Source organism: Rattus rattus, chromosome 11, assembly GCF_011064425.1.
Source record: "Rattus rattus isolate New Zealand chromosome 11, Rrattus_CSIRO_v1, whole genome shotgun sequence".
Classification (NCBI taxonomy): Eukaryota; Metazoa; Chordata; class Mammalia; order Rodentia; family Muridae; genus Rattus; species Rattus rattus.
Genome location: NC_046164.1, coordinates 52,219,019 through 52,239,441, shown reverse-complemented (window position 1 = coordinate 52,239,441; position 20,423 = coordinate 52,219,019). Strand labels below are relative to the sequence as shown.

The following is a 20,423-nucleotide window of genomic DNA, read 5'->3' as shown; positions in this document are numbered from 1 at the left end:
TAAAACCTATAAATTCTGAGTTAAGTATTATTAAGTACTCAAATTTCCATAATTACTTGAAAACAACCTTCTTATGAAGGGTCATAAACAAGATTATTACAGGAAACCATTATTACCATTATGGGAAACCAGATACCTAGTGATTTTAATTGAAACCATGAGGGTGATGGCACCCTTTCTTGTTGCTTATGCACATGTGTTACAGCAGGAAAACTAGTTGAAAGAGTTAAATAGTATGCATTTGAAGGATGTACTAATGTACAGGCTTTGGACTGGTTTTGGTGATGAATTAATGATTTAAAGCTGATTCCTCCCTCCCGTTTTCCTTCCTTCCTTCCCTTTTTATATCATCTCTGTTTATTTTTATTCATCTCAGAATCCAGTTATGGTCCTAAGATTCTTGCTGGTGCTCCGCCATTACCCTCTCTCTTCCTGCTCTTTCTTGATGAAATCATCCTTCCCATTTGTCAGTATCCATGCTGGTACACCCTGTGTATGTGCGTGACCCTGGGGTTTAATTAGGAGCTTTCAGGAGCTCAGGCTAGGGTTATTTACTGAGGTATGGGCAGCCTACTAGCAGCTAAACCACTGAAGAGAACGATCCCCTGCCTCCATCAGCCATTAACTTATGAACCAAGGGACGGTGAGAGCCTGAGAGCTGTCCCCACATGGGCTGCAGTACTGATAGGCTTAAACTGCCGCAGGCCTGCCTCACGAAGGCCGCCACAGGTCCACGACCCTGCGTCCTGGCCTCCATCTCGTACATTTTTTTGTTTTGCCTCTTCCACAATGTTCCTGAGCTTTAGTAGCAAGCTAAGTACTTGACACTCCCCAAAAGAAGATTCTGTGATATAAGGATCAGATTAGCCACAAAATCTATGGGGGAGGAGCCCATGAGAGGGACTATTTGCAACTAACTTTTTTGAGGGGTGTCATTCTACCCTGTGGTGTAAACACTGACAAACATTAAAGCTGAGTCTTTCAGTGATAGTGTTTATACCTGAGATATGGTTCACTTAAGCAGTGCCCCCAAGTGCTGTTTGTTATCTCTCAGAGAGGTGGAAGCACTGCCCTTCAGTAGCCTTCTACGTGCTGTGCATAAAGGGAAGAGGATGTGTATATGTCTTACAATTGAATAAATATCAGCTCCATCTCAACAAGGTTCCCTGCAGTCATGTACTCACTGCACTGGAGTACCAGGTCCCTGCAGTCATGTACTCACTGCACTGGAGTACCGGGTCCCTGCAGTCATGTACTCACTGCACTGGAGTGCAGGTCCCTGCAGTTTGATCATGTACTCACTGCACTGGGTCCCCAGGTCCCTGCAGTCATGCTGCACTGGAGTGCAGGTCCCTGCAGTCATGTACTCACTGCACTGGAGTGCGAGTCCCTGCAGTATGTGCTCACTGCACTGGAGTACCAGGTCCTGCAGTCATGCTCACTGCACTGGAGTGCGGGTCCCTACATCATGTACTCCTGCACTGGAGTACTGGAGTCCCTGCAGTCATGTACTCACTGCACTGGAGTACCGAGTCCCTGCAGTCATGTACTCACTGCACTGGAGTACCAGGTCCCTGCAGTCATGTACTCACTGCACTGGAGTACTGAGTCCCTGCAGTCATGTACTCACTGCACTGGAGTACCGGGTTCAGGATTCATAATGGAGGTCTATTTCTAGAAGCGAACTGAAATGTTAGACCTGTAAGCCCCCGCGTGCCACCTTGTATATGTGAGGGAAGTGCGTGGCCGAGGGTGGGTCATTTTCTTGTGTGCACTTTAGACTGTGTGCATGTTCAGAGATTCCGAGGAGGAAGCTGTAGCACAGTGAGAGACTGAGGCCAGCGGAAGAACTTAGCGGGAATGGCCACCAAGGTCACACTGAGCAGGTGTTTCTGTTGTGCATGCTTTCACAGGCCTTGGTGTTAATAATTCCTTTTTGGTTCTTTGTTCCAGGCAGTTCTGGCTGACCTTTCTACTTTAAAAGTCATGCCTCTTCTTCAAATTTTTCTGTTTGCTACCGTCACCTGATCTTCGAGGTTGCTGACACCACCTCTGGTTTTTCATTAGAAACTAATCATGAACTATGCAAACCTGCATACAACCAGAATTAAACTTTGCACATAAGCCAATAAAGATCATGTTCCCTCCTCGGTTAAAGCTAAGAAATTTTCACTTTTTAAAACTATGGCCCTACACATCAAATACTGCGCTTGCATGCTGACGATTGCCAAGAGAAAAGCAATAGACACCAGTTCTGCTGAGCCGAGCATCCTTCATGCACAGATTCCTAGCTCATAACAGGCACGTACCACATATGCAATAAGAACTAAAGACACTGTAATAAACTTGAAGAGGTAACATAGCTTCTTGTCAGTTTGTAAACTTCTCCCTAGATAGTAATTTTATTTTATAAATTGCTCCCCACTAAAGCTAATTGGTTGGATGGGGCTTGAAAAGGCTTGAAAGTAATTCATTTGAGTGGGATTCAAATGTATGTTAGTATTTTTACCAGTTTTAATTTATGATGATTTCAGACCCTCTCATTTGGTCTCTCCGTAAGCATCTCTGTTGGATACAGGTATCTCCAGTACTGCTCTGGCTTGTTCTTGTTGTGGACTGTGAGACAGTCTTACATAGCCCAGGCTCTCCTCAGTTCACTGCGTAGCAGAGAATGGCTGGATTCCAGATCCCCTAGCCTCCATCTGCCAAGTGCCGGGGCTCCTGGTGTGTCCCACCCCGTCTGCCTCCATCTGATAACAGTTTATTCTTTCCCTTGGAAGTCAGAAATGTACAGAGGGATCCCCTTGCACTTCCCAGCCTCCCTTCCTTTACGCAGACAGCACCTCGACACTGCTGACGCCTGGTGCCGATTCTGTTTCCTTGGAGGAGTACAAGCAGAGGAACAAACCCAGCCCGACTCTGCCGCAGCATGGTCCTTCCAGACGGATGTCCGAGCAGAGCAGCTCAGAGACACCGCAAGTCCTCGTTCATTCTAGAGCGGGAGCTGCTGTGCGCGGCACTGGCCTTTATTTCAGTGTTTATTATAAGCCAAGGGCATTGTCTTGTTTTATGTTTCCTAATGATATGCCATTTCATACATGGAATAATGAACTGTAAAGGGAGAAAACACTGTCTTCGGATTGAGGTGAAAATTGACAATGCTGATCACTCTAATAAAACTCAAATCAACAGATTGATACTCTATCTGAAATTTATTAAGTTTTATCTAAATGTATCTTACAAATCTGTTATTTTCACAGCATATATTAGGAAAACTATGATATTTGACATAATACTTCAAGTATGGCTAAATTTGGTATCAATAGTTTACTGAAAATCTAAATTCTCTTATTCATCAGGTACTTGCTGACTTACTGAAGTCTAAACAATTTACTCTATTAATTCTTAATAAGTCCCCGTCTTACTGTTTTGGTGACGCCTCCGTGTCATAGGTCTTGCCATTATGCACGTCCAGGTGCCCCTCCATGGAGGGGGCAAGCATGAGTCTAGGGCTAGTGTCCCCCTTTGTCACAGTGGCAAAAATTAGGAAGCAGTTGTGTTTTAGATGATTAGTAGATGTACCCAGTCATGCCCATCTTTAAACTTTTTAAAGAAAAATATGTTTACTAGTTAGAGACATTGTCGTTGCCTGACACACTACAGTGGGGAGTCCTCCTGTTTATACATTCCTAAATAATTAGGTCTGCTATTGGCAGTTGAGTGGGATACCAGACGGATGGTAACAAATTATTGTTTCTGCTGTGTTTACGTTACATGATTATGAAGGGCCACATGAGTAAATATATATGAAAGTGATTTTCTTAAACTTTAAAACACCAATCAAATATGGTATAATTACTTTTATGTAACAATTTACCTCCAACTGCTAGAAGGTAACACATGAAAACTGCCCAGCTTCATTGGCATGTGTGTTGTGCTTCTTGACAGCTTGAGATGGTGAGTGTTGAGAAATGAATCTTTCCAGGATCGGTGCTTTCACTCAGTGCAATCTACTCTAGCCAGTCACTCTGAATTTCAGTCCCAGACCAAAGCTGATAGGCAACTTCACTCCTTGCCACTATGGCAGAGCCCTGCATGGCTGCTGTTAGCTGCTGGGTAAGCACGGTATAGAGAGCAGTTGGGCTCATTCCATCCCTTACTGTGCTTCTTCATACTGCCTCCCTTGGCTTCCTTCCACTGGCCTTCTCCTGGGCTATCCTCTGAACTCAGTCCGCTAACACACACCATGGCTTTATGTATGGAAGAACCTGTAACCATCTCTGAACCAGGATGTTTTGCTACTGCAGTTTCCTGGCTAACTAAAATACCCAGCTCGACTCCACTGCCCACTGCTTCTTGCTCAGCCCAAGCTCCCTCCTCCTACTCCACAGGGAGAAGAGAGACAATAAGCTCTTACCTCTCCACTGTGTAGTCCAAGCTTATCTCGATTCCCATATGTAATTTCCTCCTCCTTGTCTCAAGAAGTCTCTATTTCTATGGTTCTGTATTATTTCTATGTTTACAAAGTCTGACTACTTGTTGCTTAAAGGATGAAGTCTCTGCTCATTAGCATAGCAGGAATAAATCCTCATGCCTGGCCTTTTCATTTCTTTGTCCCATGATGATCCATTCTCATGCATCTTAACCTCAGCAAAATGCATGATGATCTTCAGTTCCAGATGGTCATCTCCTCTCTGTAGAAGGAACCCAAATGTTCAAGGTCCCACTCAGAAAAGGCTCTTCAGAGGCCAAGTTATGCTAGATGCTAGATAGTAGAATTATTTCTGTATCCTTGTTCATCCATTAATGTGGTGCTTATAATAGTGGGTATTGTTAAGGTCATCATCATTGACTTCCTAGCTGTCCACATCACAAGAAGAGATTGTCTATATGAGTTTGTATTTCCTGAGTTGTTCCAAAGTTTTGGGGATACGTTTTTTAATACATACACACACACACACACACACACACACACACACACACACACACACACACACACACACGTCCAGTCTCATCCTTCCACAAAGGCTCTGAGCTCTACTCACAGTGTGTCTCTTAACTGTGTTTCAGGTGACACTGACTCCTAACCCCAAGCTCTCTGGGTTGGTCAAGCAGTCACATGTGCCATTCACTGGCCATGGAATGGATGACTTTGATATCAACTCAGAGTCTATGACCAGTGAAAGCCAAAGACACTCGGTTAGGAGACTCTGGTTTAACCTTTCAGGGAAACCGAATGTGAGAAAGAAAGACTCTGACCCAGATCCAGTAGCCTGTGAATGGAGAAACAGAAAAGCTGCTCTTGGTCCTCATGGGTCCTCAGAACACACCCCAGCAGGCTTCTGCTGGACCCCTTAGTGCATAAGGCAATAGATTTTCTTTGTTCTTTGCAACAGAAAGATCCTAATGTCTGTAGTTATTTTTCTTTGAGGCTTGAGATCTAGTAGTGTAGAAGCCCAGTCCACATACTGTTCTAACCGGTGTAGGACTTCTAAACTTCCTTTAATCAAGGCAGAACCGTGGCCTTACAAGGATAAAGCCTGTCTTCCATGCCTACCTGATATACCTAACAAGCGTCTTTGACCTTTAGCCCTTTGTCATATAACTCCCTCACTTAGAATGCTTTCTCAGCTCTTCTTGCCTCTAACTTGTACCTCAGAACCTAAGTCAGCCCACACTATGCCGCTGTCCTAGCTTGTCTTTGTTCTACATGGTAACTGCTTGAGGGCAAAAAATGGGCTCATTTTAGCTTTACATCTCTAGCTTGCTCTACTTGGCATAATGTGCTGGGATTCATATTGTAGGACTGGTAGTTCACTGTTAGTTATAGCGGAATACATATCTTCTTTTTTTTTTTTTTTTTTTTTGGGCTGGGGACCCGAACCCAGGCCTTAAGCTTTGCTAGGCAAGCGCTCTCCACCTGACTACATCCCCAACCCGAATACATATCTTCACAGAGGCAGCGTCTTCCTTCCCCTGAGGCAAATGCCAAGTATAACAGATAATGTCAGTCACATGCACGCACTAGTTTACCATCCTAAGAAGTCTTCAGGCTCTTGTGTGAAGTGATTCCACCATTCACATTCCCACCAACAGTGCAGGAGTCACAGTGGTTCCAAGTCCTGGCTGTCATTATCTTAACTAAGCTAGTAGGTGGCATATTTTTCTATTATTTCCCCAGTTAGAGATAACAGCATCTTATGCTTAGTTCCTGTTTATACATAAGTTGTTATTTTATAGTCAAATCTTTTGCTCATTTTAATAAGTTACCTTCTTTTACATTTTAAGACTTCTTTATTGTGGGTATAGCTTAGCAATTCCATTCTATGTGTTATCCCTTATTTTACTAACTATCCCTTTTTTCTTTTTAATTTTTATTTAAAAATTTCCCCTCATTCACATTTACACTACCCCCCATCTAGAACATTATACCTTTTCTCAAGAGCAAAAGCTTTAATTTTGTTTTAAAAAATTAGCATTTTAAGGAGTTTGTGTACTATCTATAAAATACTTGTGTAGCCCAAAGTTACATGTACTTTCTCCATGTTTTTCTCTATAAACTTGATAAACTTAGCTCATTTATTTAGAGCTATGTTTTTTTTTTCTTAAGTTCCTTTAGGGCTAAGGTTCATGTTTTCACTCTGGTACCCATTTGCTAAGCAGACCACCTTTCCCTTCTGCATCACACCTCTGTAAAGCCAGGAGGAGGCACTAGCTGGTGTCTGAACTTGATTTTATTTCCTGTGGATTTGTGTCTGTCCTTACTGCAACAGCATAGCATCTTGATTTTTGTGAATTTAGAGCAAGTCTTGGGATTTACAGTGTAACTGTTCACTTACATCAAAATTATTTAAGCTATTTCAGTATTGCTTTTCTAGATAACTTTTAGAATCAGCATTTCAGTTTTCTACAAAATAGTTTGTTAGGGTTTTTTCAATAGACAGCACTAGCTCTATGAATAGGCTTAGGGATAACTGATATAATATCGAGCTGTCCAATCCATGAACACAGGATATCTTTCCATTTACTTAGCTCTTTTAAATTTTCACTCAACAGTATATTGTAGGTTTGAGTGGACAGTTCTTACACACATTGTGTTTAAAATATCCCTAGTTATTTCACATTTATGTTATTGTAAATTATTATTTTTAACTTTTCAATTTTCAGTGTTTTGTTATTAATATATAGAAATATAACTAAACTTTTATATTGACCCTGTATCCTAAGACCTTGAAAGACTTAATACTTATGTTATCTTTTTTGTAGCTTCCCTAGGATTTTCTACATATATAATATACCAACTGCAAATAAAGATAATATTGCCTCTTTCAAATCTTTGTGCCTTGACTTTCTTTTCTCTCTTTCCCCCTATCTCTTAGCCACTAAGTACAACCTGCAGTAATTTAAAGGAAGATTCTTCCTGAACAATTCAAATAATCTCTCTCCTTGCCATGATCAAATAGAAACGAGCAGGAAGAAGCCAAAAGAGGGAGAAGAGAACCAAATTCTCCAGGTGAGGAGAAATAACCAAGTCACCCAATTAGTACAGTGCTAGAGCAGAGAGGCACTGAAGCTCTTGCTATGTCAGAGAGCAGCTGACAGTAGTCGTACCACACCAGGCTTCCCCTCTACAAACGGAGTAAACTATAAAGCTCCCTTGAACTAGAAAGCATAGATTATCTCTAATATGCCAACTGCCCTGAACACACAGTCCACAAGCTTGCCACCATCGACATGGATGGGGGACCATCACATGGGGCAGAGAGAGGGAGAGGGAAAGAAAGAGAGGAGACAGATGAAAAGCACACACTTCTTTGTATGCTGAAGGGCCTTTTCTTCTAGAAGTGAATGATAAGGGGAATGATATGTGGAAGAAATGTGGAAGATGATGGGAAGAACCGAGTCTGTGTGCAAAGCATGCTCTGTGTGGATACAGCTAACAGGACTCTATACTAAGAATAGTCCCCAACTCTGTCAGAAGCCTGCATGATACAAGGCTGGAATTCAAGTACAGAAATGTAAGACAAGGAGCTGAATCTCCTGAACAGAAATCCAACCCAGAATTCAGCCCTAAAACAAAGCCAGTGAACTCAGAAAACCAAAACAAAAATGGCTAAAACACCCTTGGTGACATCCCAGATTCTGCTTACCAATATAAGTACTCGTTGTATGAAGACACCTCCCAGTATACCTTAGGTCTCCCTTCTAAGGTATCACCAAGACAGCTAGTCTGAGTGAGGGGGGTAGAGATGAGAGGGAAGGGAACAACAGTTCCTGTACAAACAGTATTTGCAGAATCGTCACCCTTGAGCTGAAGCCAAGAAAATTAACAATACAGTTGCAAACTTTCTCACATATACTTACAAATATTTTCCCAATTATTTTGCTGACACTCTGCCAAAAATGCACTTAAAATTCTACCTGCACCGTTGCTGAGTGTGTTACCCAGCCTTTATATGCTTTCCTTTCTCCATTGCAATAAGCAAATGAATGTCAATTAAACAGGACTTGGTCTGCTCACCACTCCAGAGGCAGAATGAACTTGATAAATGGGTTAAAGTCGCATGTAATAGCCAACTTTATTCAGAGCATAAGGCAATTATGTTCTGAGCATTAAGAGAATTCACATAAGTGTCCAATCACAAGGGCAAGCCACACGTAACACACAAGTAGCACACAGCAAAAACATGTTTTTCCATAGAGGCATATAAACAAGTAACAATAGCCAGCTGTAGTGAATAATCTAAAGTACATTGTCCCTATCTGCTACATCTAGGAGGGGCACAAAAAACATTCCAAGGAAAATCCCATGTTTTGAAGAAATTGAGATTCAAGACTCTTGTCTGTTTTCTTGGAGTTTTCTCACAAGTACTAGGAATTCTCACACACCTCCATTCTTGGACTCTGTTCCAACATTGGTCCTCTGAAGATGAAAGGAAAATGCCTCTACAACGTTTAACACTAGGAAACTGAACTCCAAGGAAAAAAGACACCACTCACTACCTGGGTTATACAATTAAAAGGTAAGTAGTTATGCAAAAACCAAAACTGAAGAGCAGGCTCTATCAAAAATGCTTTGCTATTTTGAGTTTTCTAATAATAAATTTTGGAAGTAGTCCATACTACATATCCCTCATGGAAGTTTACACCGCACACAAGGATATTCGAGACTCTGAGAATGCTTACAGCGAAACAATCTAACGTTGCCTGAGTACCTCTCTGTTCGACATCTTGTAGGTTAGGCTTCCTCAAAACACAGTCTAAGAGGATTCCCACTTCAGAGTAAGAAGGAGATTAAAGACCAAATGTGCCTCTCAAATCATGTGATCCACTCCCACACCAGTGCAGTGAGATCAGAAGGCGGGCACTGTGGAAGGTAACTGTGTTTTAGAGAGACCATAAGCTTAGATGGATTAATGTTCTTATAAGAAAAGAACAAGATTGATGCTTTCTTCCTAAGTGTCCAGTCCTCTAGAGGCCACTTGAACACATGGTGAGATGGTGGTCATCTACAAGCTAGCAGAAAGGCTCTCAAAGTAAAACCTACCTTGTTAGCACTCTGGACACTCTAGCCTCCAGAACTAGGAAAAATGAGTATCTGTTGTTTAATCTACCCAATCTATAATATTTCAATATGGCGCCACAAGCAGTCTGAGGAAACAGATAAGGCAGAAACCGATTTAGCAGGAGAAACTGTTCTCAATTTCAAACTAAACATTAAGAGCTGTGAGCCCCCAAGTCACTGCCTGTAGAAAGATTCCAGTGTGCCATCTAAGAAGGAGGCTCCAGAAAAAGTCAGTGATCTCCTGAGTTAGAGAAAGCTAGGGGTGCAGGAAGGACAGAGCAACCGGAGTCTGAAGAAAGGACAGAGGGACTAGGAAAGAGAAAAATGCACCAGGAGAGAAAACTAAGCATCCAATAGATCCTTCAACTGTGCAGCTGAGAGCTTCCTTCATGTAAGAAAAAACTACTCAGGGTCCAAAAGGAGCTACTCAAACGGAGTGAAGGGAACAAACCTTGATGCTCACGCAGGACTCAGAATAGAGCCTTCCTCACCAGGCAGAGTGAAAAAATCCTAAGACCTGGGGCATTAGGATGTGTGCTCAGAAGGGGTTTGCCCCATCAAGGGAGAACATTAATTCTAGACTGAGTGCTATTCTGATCATTTCCTGCAAATATTTAAAAGACTCAAGAGGATTAAATGATTCCCAGATAATTTATCCTAGAAACAAAATTCAAGATTATAAGAATACAAACATACCCAGCACCCAATAAGGTAAGATTTACAGTACTAGGCACTTTGTCTAAAATATTTGTCTCAATTAGAACAAAATTAATCAACTGAAATTGACACTGACAATAGAATGGGCAAGAAGGTAGAGAAGAAGCTGGTTGCAGAAGTGGAGTTTTGGGAGACATTGTTCATTTAACTGTGTGCATATGCGCCTGATGGTATATATACATATGTATGCATCCTATGCATGCAGGTGCCTATGGAGCGAGGGCTGGGAGTTTCATGTGGTGGTGAGGCACCATGTGAATGCTGGGAATCAAACTCAGTTCTCTGCAAGAGCAACAAGTGCTCTTAACTGCTGAGGCAGCCTCCAGCTCCAGGGATGATTCGTTGTAAAGTTCCAAGACAGAGTTCTAGAGAAAACACAACATCTAGCATGCAGAGTAAGGGGATGCTTCAAGGGCAGGTTAGGACTGTTGTTGTAAAATTATAAAAAGGCTGTCTTTTACCCCCACTAGATCTGGCACTGCTGTGCCCCAAGATATCTGCTAGATGTCTTGCCAGAAACAAGCATCCCAACTCTGTGGCGGCCTAGTGTCTCTGCCGCCACACAATTCCCAAACTCGACAAGAAAGAACACACAACACAATAACCTTTGACCCAATTGATAAGATATATTATAATTGCCCACCTAAACATGCAAAGCCCTGTACACATCCATCCCTTAAGAACATTCATAACAACCTGTAAATACACAGAGTGGAATCTTAACGTCGGCCTCCATGTTGTCTCTGTGGCTATTCTGTGGCTTCTCCTGCAGTTTCCTCCCATTTCCTGTCTCCTTCCATTCCAAGCTCCTCCTCTTCCCTCAAACTTTTCTCCCGCCCATCCTTCCTTCTCATCCAATGACAGGCCTCGTTCTATCTTGTACCTGCCTGTGTGATGACATCATCCCACATAGGCCTCTTGGAAGAAAACACTGGAGTCCAATCGAAATGTAAATAAGAAATACCCAAGTTAATAAAGATGAAAAAAAAAGAATAAAAAAAAGAAAGAAAAGAAAACACTGGAGTCAATCCTGAGGACACTCACAACAGAAGCAACCCAAAATGAAACAGAAGAGATCATCAGTAAAATGTGAACTTTAAACAACCTGGAGTGTGTGTGTATGTTGGTAAAGATATGCAGAGATTGGAACTCTTATTATTATTTATAATTTTATGTGCGTTGCTGATTTGCCTGTGTGTACATCTGTGTGGGGGTATTGGATTCCCCTGGAACTAGAGTTACAGTTATGAGCCACCATTTGGGTGCTGGGAATTGAACCCAGGACCTCTGAAAGAACAGCCAGTGCTCTAACCACTTAGCCATCTCCCTAGCGCCAAGACTGGAACTCTTATGCACAGTTCATAAGGATATAAAATTGTGCCACTATAGTGGAAAACAATATGAGGCTTTCTCAAAAAAGTTAAAAATAGAAATATAATAATATCCAACAATCTCTCATATTTATGCAGAAAAATTAAAACTACAATCTCAAAGATTTGTTTGGGTTCCTATGTTTGTTATAGCATTAATTGTAATAGCCAAGACATGGAAACAACACACTTAGCCAGTTGGTGAATAAATAAAGAAAACGTGGTGTAAGCATACCACATAAAAGAAGGAAATCCTGCACAGTGTAAAAACTTAGGCACATTATGCTAAGTGAACTGAGCTAGCTGCAAAGCTTATATATACATAAACAGTGTGTGTGAAACAGTCAAAACAGAGGCAAAGGGCAGGGCAGTGAGAAAGGAGCTATACACATGGGGGGATAACATTTCAGCTATTCAAGATAAACGGGTTCTGGAGATCTGCTGTACCAGCGTGTGCAGTAAACAGTGCTGCATTGTACACTGAAGATTTTGTTAACAGGGTCAGTTTTGTGTTCAGTGTTTTTTATGTATTTTAAATGAAATGTTTGAAAAATAAACAGAAAAAAATAAACCAAGATTAAGTAGGACAAAGGAAATAATAAAGATCACAGCCAAAATGTATGTCATAGACAAACCAGAAAATATAAAAATGAAAAGATGGTGTTCCTGGTTTCATGGTACTGGCTGGTTCTGTGTGTCAACTTGACACAAGCGGGAGTTATCACAGAGAAAGGAAATGCCTCCATGAGACCCAGCTGTAAGGCATTTTCTCAATTAGTGATCAAGGGAGGAGGACCCAGCCCACTGTGGGTGGTGCCATCGCTGGGCTGGTGGTCTTGGGTTTTATAAGAGAGCAAGCTGAGCAAGCCAGGGGAAGCAAGCCAGTAAGCAGCATCCCTCCATGGCCTCTGCATCAGCTCCTGCTTCCTGACCTGCATGAGTTTCAGTCCTGACTTCTTTTGATGTTGAACAGCAATGTGAAATGTGTAAGCTGAATAAACCCTTTCCTCCCTAACTTGCTTCTTGGTCATGATGTTTGGGCAGGAATAGAAACCCTGACTAAGACAGATGACTCTTCAGTAAGGCCAATGTAATTAATAAACCTCTATATGAGCCAATAGGGGCACAAAATCACCAGTATTTGAAACAACAGAGATGCTATACTCATGGACACATGAAGAACTTCATGACTACACATCTGATGGCAGGCAGGGCCAGCCTTCTGACTTTGCTATTGTCTCACGTTGCTTTGCTTCTGGATTCTCTGGGAATGTGTGTGCTGTGGCCAGGAGCCAGACTTACTCAGACACAGGCTACCAGGCCCTTAGTGTAACTTTTATGACCTACCACAGACTATCGCAATGGCTCTACATGACAGGTCTCAAGGGAAAAAGCTGAAGCTGACATTCCTACACAGAAGAGGTGCCTGAGCTGGATGGTGCCTTGTCTGTAATCATGGGCCTTTTGTTCCCAGCCCAGGGGCCTGCATTTGAGGCCTTCCTCAGCATCTCTATCTTCTTTCTCTGAGAAAGAACAGAGAACTCAGTGCCCAGCAGGTTCTCACAGCCCTTACTCTCTTCTCCAGGTCTCCAGGTCTGTTCTGTATCCTATTCTCCTCACTGGTTCTGAGCTACCTGACTTATGCCCCAAACTGTTTCTTGTGGGGAATGAGCCGGCTGGAGGTCGGGCAGCCTTAGGCTCTTCTTTTGAGGCCCTAGTCAAGAACTAACGCCATATCTGACACTTTCACCCAGGCTTCTTGCCTTAACCAACTAGCCACTCTGGTAGCAGGTGATTTTGACTCTTGACATTATGAATTACAGAATCACATATCAACTTCTCAAAAAGAAAAGACTTCTGGGATTTTGATTAAGATTTCGAATTGAATCCTTTGATCAGTTTGAGTAAAACTGACAATGAAACAGTCCTGCATTAATCACATTGTCCTTTTAAATTTCACTCAGGAATGTTGTCACAGTCTGTCTCTTCATTTGTTGTCAGGATACAAGACTTGCACAGACTTTGTCAGACAATTCTTCTCGAGACAGAGCCTTACCATGTTGCCCAGACAGGTCCAGAACTCCTGAGCACAATTGCTCCACCTGTCCCAACCTCTCACCAAGCTAGGACTAAAGACCTGTGCCACCAGCTCAGCTGAGATTCGCATACAAGGAGTTGAGTCAGTGGTTTCCACATGGTAGGCCTATGCTCTGCTATTAAGCCACATCCCAAGCCTAATTCACATTTTTTAAATGCTGCTGTTTAATCCTGGTCTCTGACTGATTTCTGATACATAAAAATAATCGATTATTGTATATTGATCTTCTATCCTCAATGTTGGTAAGGCCATTTATTTGTTTTGGCAGCTTTGTGGTAGACTGTACAACATTCCATATCTAAGTAGCAATGTGGTCTGTGAATAAAGACAGATTTATTTCATACTTGCAATATGAATGTCCTTTCTTTTTTCTTAGTCTTTTTATATTGGCGAAACTTCCCGTAGTGTTTGAAAGTTGAGTAAACATCAATGTTCTCTGTATCTAAAGACAGAGGCACTCTCTGTTTAATAAGATTGTGTGAAAAGCCAGATTTTTACTGGTGGTAATGATGTGAGTTTGTCACTGTGCATTTCAGAATGGACTGAAACTTCCCTAAATGAGACTGGCCTTAAACTCATTATCCCTCTGCACCAACTTCCAGAATACTAAGATTACCATTTAAGCAGCCAATTTTTTATAAATACATTTTGTCATATTCAAGAAATTACTTTTAATTTTACTGAGTTTAATTTTAACTAGAAGTCAATGTTGAATTTTGTAAAAATTTTGACTCTTGACATTATGAATTACAGAATCACATATCAACTTCTCAAAAAGAAAAGACTTCTGGGATTTTGATTAAGATTTTGAATTGAATCCTTTGATCAGTTTGAGTAAAACTGACAATGAAACAGTCCTGCATTAATCACATTGTCCTTTTAAATTTCACTCAGGAATGTTGTCACAGTCTGTCTCTTCATTTGTTGTCAGGATACAAGACTTGCACAGACTTTGTCAGACAATTCTTCTCGAGACAGAGCCTTACCATGTTGCCCAGACAGGTCCAGAACTCCTGAGCACAATTGCTCCACCTGTCCCAACCTCTCACCAAGCTAGGACTAAAGACCTGTGCCACCAGCTCAGCTGAGATTCGCATACAAGGAGTTGAGTCAGTGGTTTCCACATGGTAGGCCTATGCTCTGCTATTAAGCCACATCCCAAGCCTAATTCACATTTTTTAAATGCTGCTGTTTAATCCTGGTCTCTGACTGATTTCTGATACATAAAAATAATCGATTATTGTATATTGATCTTCTATCCTCAATGTTGGTAAGGCCATTTATTTGTTTTGGCAGCTTTGTGGTAGACTGTACAACATTCCATATCTAAGTAGCAATGTGGTCTGTGAATAAAGACAGATTTATTTCCTTACTTGCAATATGAATGTCCTTTCTTTTTCTTAGTCTTTTTATATTGGCGAAACTTCCAATAGTGTGTTGAGAAGTTGAGTAAACATCCAGTGTTCTCTGTATCTAAAGACAGAGGCACTCTCTGTTTGATAAGATTGTGTGAAAAGCCAGATTTTTACTGGTGGTAATGATGTGAGTTTTGTCACTATGCATTTCAGAATGGACTGAAACTTCCTAAATAGAGACTGGCCTTAAACTCATTATCCCTCTGCACCAACTTCCAGAATACTAAGATTACCATTTAAGCAGCCAATTTTTTATAAATACATTTTGTCATATTCAAGAAATTACTTTTAATTTTACTGAGTTTAATTTTAACTAGAAGTCAATGTTGAATTTTGTAAAAATACCTTCTCTGTATGTACTGATATAAATACATGGTTTCTCACTTTTAATGCATTAATGTGACAGATCAGTACATTGTCTTGATTGTCAGAGTGCAATAGATTGTCACTCTGTCTGGGTCTGGAATATGTTCTTTCCAAAATTCATGGTACCAATGTTAACAGCTTGCCTTGGGGGGGGGGTGAGCTTTTAATGCCTGGTTAAGCCATGAGAGCTCCACCCTGGCAGGTGGGCCCACTCCTTCCACATCTGATGAAACAATGAGAAGGCCCTTTCCATGCAGATATTGTTGCCTTTCTTTTGGACTTCATAGCCTCCAGAAATGTGAGCCAATAATTTTTTCTTTATAACTTGTGGGTCCTATGTATTCTGTCATAATAGCACAGATTGACTAGCATGAGAATATATTATAGGTCTGTTAGAATATACTTGCTCCTTTCCCTTTATTTATTGATTATCAAGGTAATGAACTGCCTATTATCCTTAAGTGATGATTTTAAAAATCATAATGAAATCATTAATTTGAACACAATTATGAATTATTTAAAAAATTCAAGACATTGCAGCTTTTGTCCCGATGGATCTCAAATAGTCAATATTTGGTCAATTGCAGCCTCTCCATGGAGCCTGAGGAACCCTTTTGACATTGCTTACTCATCACTCAAAGTGTGCTTATGTCTGGCATGACAAGATGTCCCAGTTCATCTTATACATTTTCTTCCCTAAACCAGAAATAAGTCAATTTCCCAAAAAGTCCCAATTGTATCTGTCAGTGTTATTCATTGTAACAAGATTGGTTGTTGTTACCATGTATTTCCAGGTACTTGCTTCCAATACAAACTTTTGTACTGGATTCCAATACAAACTTTTTTCACTTATTTGTATCTCTTCTCCCACCCTTACCCCTACAAATCTCAGGGATAATGGATAAAGTATCTATGCTCATTTATTTGCTTCTTCCTGCAACCCACATTTAATAGCTGCTAGGCAGTACTAAAGTTTTAACATGCTCCCCTGTTCTAGCATGACTACTTAAACCTGTAGCACACCTCCATTGTCAGGACATGCACATGTGTGCATTTCATTCCTTAGTCTTGCTTTACATGACCCATCCACCATCCATACTTGCTAGTGGCTTGCATAGTCATTCAGGTTGTATAACCCTTGTTTTCTAGTGGAGTCCTTCAGAGGGCTGTATAAGAGCAGTCCTCTCTATGGTCTACATGTTAAACTCAGCAGTTTAACGAATCTTGTCTACTCGGAAATAAGTTTAGTTGGGTATAAAATTCCTGGTTGTATTTTCCTTGAGAATCTTAAAGGTATTGCTTTTATTTTCCTCTTGCCCTACTCTGACTTTGTTTCCTTTAGAAGCTACTTATCGTTTTTGTATAGCCATCCTGAGATGTGTGTTTTCTTTCTTAAAACTAAGGAATAAACAAGAATGTCTTGGTGTTGGTTGGTTGCGTTCATATCCTGAGTTTCACAGTAGTCCCTTTCAATATATAATCTTAACCCCCTTTTTAAAGTTCAAGGAACTCTTCTTGAATGATATTTTATTTTCATCATTTATTCTCTTTGGTGATATTGGTTTTCCTCTACCATAGCTCATAGCTGAGTCACTTTATGTCATCATCATCCTTTCCTTTGGGGGTTAAGAAGGCAGAGTTTGCTGCCTAGAGCTTGCATTGCTCCAGCTTACCTTCCCAAGTGCTGGGTGTTGGTATTATGTCTAAGCTACCTCCACAGCCAGGTATGCTCTGCCCCACAGATGCCTGACAACAGCCAGCTGTGCCTGACTATAAAGGGAGCGGCTTGCCCCCTCCTCTCCCTCTTGCTCTCTGCTCTTCCCAGTCCCTTCTCTCCCCATTCCCCCCACCTCGCCCCTTTTCCTCCCTTCTACTCTTCTTCTCAAATTAAACCTTTCCACATGGAACCATGTTGGCTTGGTGTGCTATGTCCCGGCGCAGGCTGAGATTTAAACCCCAACATTGGTCCTAACACTGGGAGTACAGTCATGTGTGACCATGCTCTACATACCTCCTTTTGTAAACTGAGAGATCGGATAGTAATCTGAAAGATTACTTAAATCATTCGAGGTCCCACCACTAGTAGGAGTAGGACAGAACACAGCTCTACCGAACTTTGAATCCCCAAGTCTTGGCTCCGCAACCTTTCCACTTTGTCCAAGTCTGGCAGAGTCCCCCATGCTTACAGCTCGTGTTCCTCCACACAGTCGCTTCCATGCCTGATGCCTTCCTTCTCCATGGACCAGTGGCCCTGGCATTACTTGGGGACACAGAAACACAGAGTGCCAAGTGAGTCCACAACGCCAGCAAACTCTCTGCCTGCGAGGAGGGGCTAACAGGACAGGTAGCTCATACTGTGGTTCCCACTCTACTTCATATTAGATTCCCCTGAAAGTGTATAAAATCCCAGTTGCCAGACCAGAGCCTCTACCAATTACCTCAGAGCGTCTGGGAGCGGCTTTAAGTGTTCCCAAGCACAGACAAGTTCACCAGCCCCTGTGTAAGGGCCTTGCTCCCTCCTAGTGCTGGTTCCTTGGAACCCAAGATTTGGCCTGGATAACAAGTCCCCCAGAGGCAGGGGTGTTTGCTGGAGGAAGGTGCTTCTAAAGTGAATGCTGCTGCTGCCGGGCTTCCTTCAACACTGTGTACTAACTCTGAGCTAAAATAATGGAGGAGTGTTGCAGGTTCCTGAGAGGCCTTCCGGGACCCAGTATCCAGCCACTCCCTGGCGCCCCAGGGCAACAGCTACTGCAAGCACAGCTCCCTTTTCCAGTGCCCTCTCCGTCCATCTACGGTTTCTTTCCCTGCGTATCCTTGTCCTGCTTCTCCTGGCTTCCCCTCTCTGAGCTTCCTTGGTTCTCTGGTTACTTAGTTAAATTTGGACTAAATTAAAACTTCAGTCTTAGCCATAAAACTTAGAAACTTAAGCCAGGAGACGAAAGGGGCCATGGTGCCGAATGCCTAGGAGAAGCAGCGTGACAGAACTTGATCGGCTTTGCACCCAGACTCCATTCATGACAAGCAGCATTTGGTCTGGCGACTGCAGTGTGGCAGGATTTAACATGCTCTACTCTCACTCCAGCTTATAATTTACATTCTTTTCTCTCCGGTAAGACCTGAGCAGCTGCCATCAGCAGGTTGTGAGGGACTTACCGCAAATGAGGCAGGTCTGTGTCAGGTTCAGAGAGAGCCAAGAGCTCCTCGTCACCTCCCCTGGCCTGTGGGGTAGAGTAGAGATGCTTGTTTCTGAAGCAAAGACTGGGTCAGCCCTGTTCTGTGGGGGGTGCCAAGTCCAAGGCACCCCCACTCCACCTCGCTTTAGCTGACTGCACCTGAGATTGTGGGACGCCTACCCAGAATTCCACAGGGTCAAAGATAACCTCTATCACAGAGCAAACCAATCTGTTTCTTCTAGGATTACCAGAAAGAAAAGCTGAGAGCTGAAACTGTCCAATGGGAAGGCAGCCAAGTAGGGGACCCCTCTGAACCATGGGCTGATCCCACATTCTTCTCTGGCGTTTTTAATGCACTGTTTATTTGGTATATGGTAAATGACTTGCTCAAACATAGACTATAACCCGTTTATGCTCCAAAGTTTCTGTCCCTAATAAACATACCCTACAGACTCTAGCTTGCTCCAAGCTTCAAATTATAGGCACCTCAAGACCTGGAAATTTTCACACAGCCCAAAGGCTTCTCTACAGAGAATGTAAGGAATTAATACTAATAATTCTCTAAAGGACACTGAGGAAGGCTTCATTTCCCAAAGGAGGTGTTTCAACAACTTCCCTGAGACTACTCTAGTCAGCAAATGATCAAGTACACACAAGCTGACCAGTCAGTCTCTGGGGAGAGGTCTCTGGTTGCCTGGGACTGACCAAAACAGGTTTGTGTTCTTCCTCCTCCGCCCACCCCACCTGCCCACCCCCACCTCCCCCCCCCACCCCACCCTTTCTTTCACCTCCCTTGTGGCTGCTATTTAATTGTTGGGTCTTGAAGATGAAATAACAGAAATGTCCTGGCCCATAAGTAAGTAATTAGCCTAATGAAAACTCACTTTAGGGGTAAGCTAATTAGTCAATAGAGGACAAGCTGCTTTGGAGGGAAGTCCCTGAAGATTAAGAAACCCACTGGAGACAGACAAGCTGTCTATGACCCTGGTGCAGCAAGGCCACAGAGTCCCTGCAGCTTTATGCATCCGATTAATTAAGTGAACTTATCTGAAACCTCTAGGATCCAGGCCTTAAACCAACTGCCTTATATGTCCCACGGCTAAGATCCTTGCTCTCACGCACTGTTTCTCAGTGTGGGCTCCAGGAAACCACATCAGCGTCACCTGGAAACCCAGGCTGCTGAGTCAGAATGTCTGGTAGAGGATCGCACAGGCTGTGTTTAACAAGCTGTCCGCGATTCTGGTAGAGGCTCATATTAGAAGGCCGCAGCTTTACTGAGGTCATTCTTTTGGCCCCTTTAGGTGAGACTGAATGAGGATCCACCAGAGGCAAGGGGGCAAAGCCCACAAAGTGGGCATTAAACTCAGCTGATTATGGCCTTGGGACCGGAGAGTGATGCAGCCCAGTTCGTAGGTTTCCTTGGCTCTAATCCGGGACAGGTACAGCCTCATCTTCAGGGGGTTCGCGAGCGTCAGGCATTTCAAAATTTGTCTCACCAGGTCAGGTGTCACAGGTCTGGAAACTACAGCTACTTAAGGGGTTGAAGAGCATCACAAGCTCAAAACTTACCCCTGGGGCAAAAAATCTCAAGACAGCAGACGACCACATCCGTGCATACAATGCCGTGCTTAATGCGTTGTTAATTAACTTTTAAAAATGTTTCTGGGTCTGGGTAATTCAGCTTAGCCTCTGAGTCCTGAGGATAAGGATTTTTTTTTT

General features: G+C 42.4%; 1 protein-coding gene across 1 annotated transcript in view; it reads left to right on the top strand.

Annotated features, from left to right (window-relative positions):
- The window catches only part of Tbc1d19 (TBC1 domain family member 19), a 118,480-nt gene extending 115,283 nt beyond the window's left edge, over positions 1-3,197 (top strand). The window contains exon 21 of the mRNA XM_032915995.1: positions 1,954-3,197. Coding sequence (XP_032771886.1) covers positions 1,954-2,028 — 75 coding nt within the window. The 3' untranslated portion in view covers positions 2,029-3,197. The remainder of the gene's footprint in view (positions 1-1,953) is intronic.
- Positions 3,198-20,423: the final 17,226 nt, after the last annotated feature.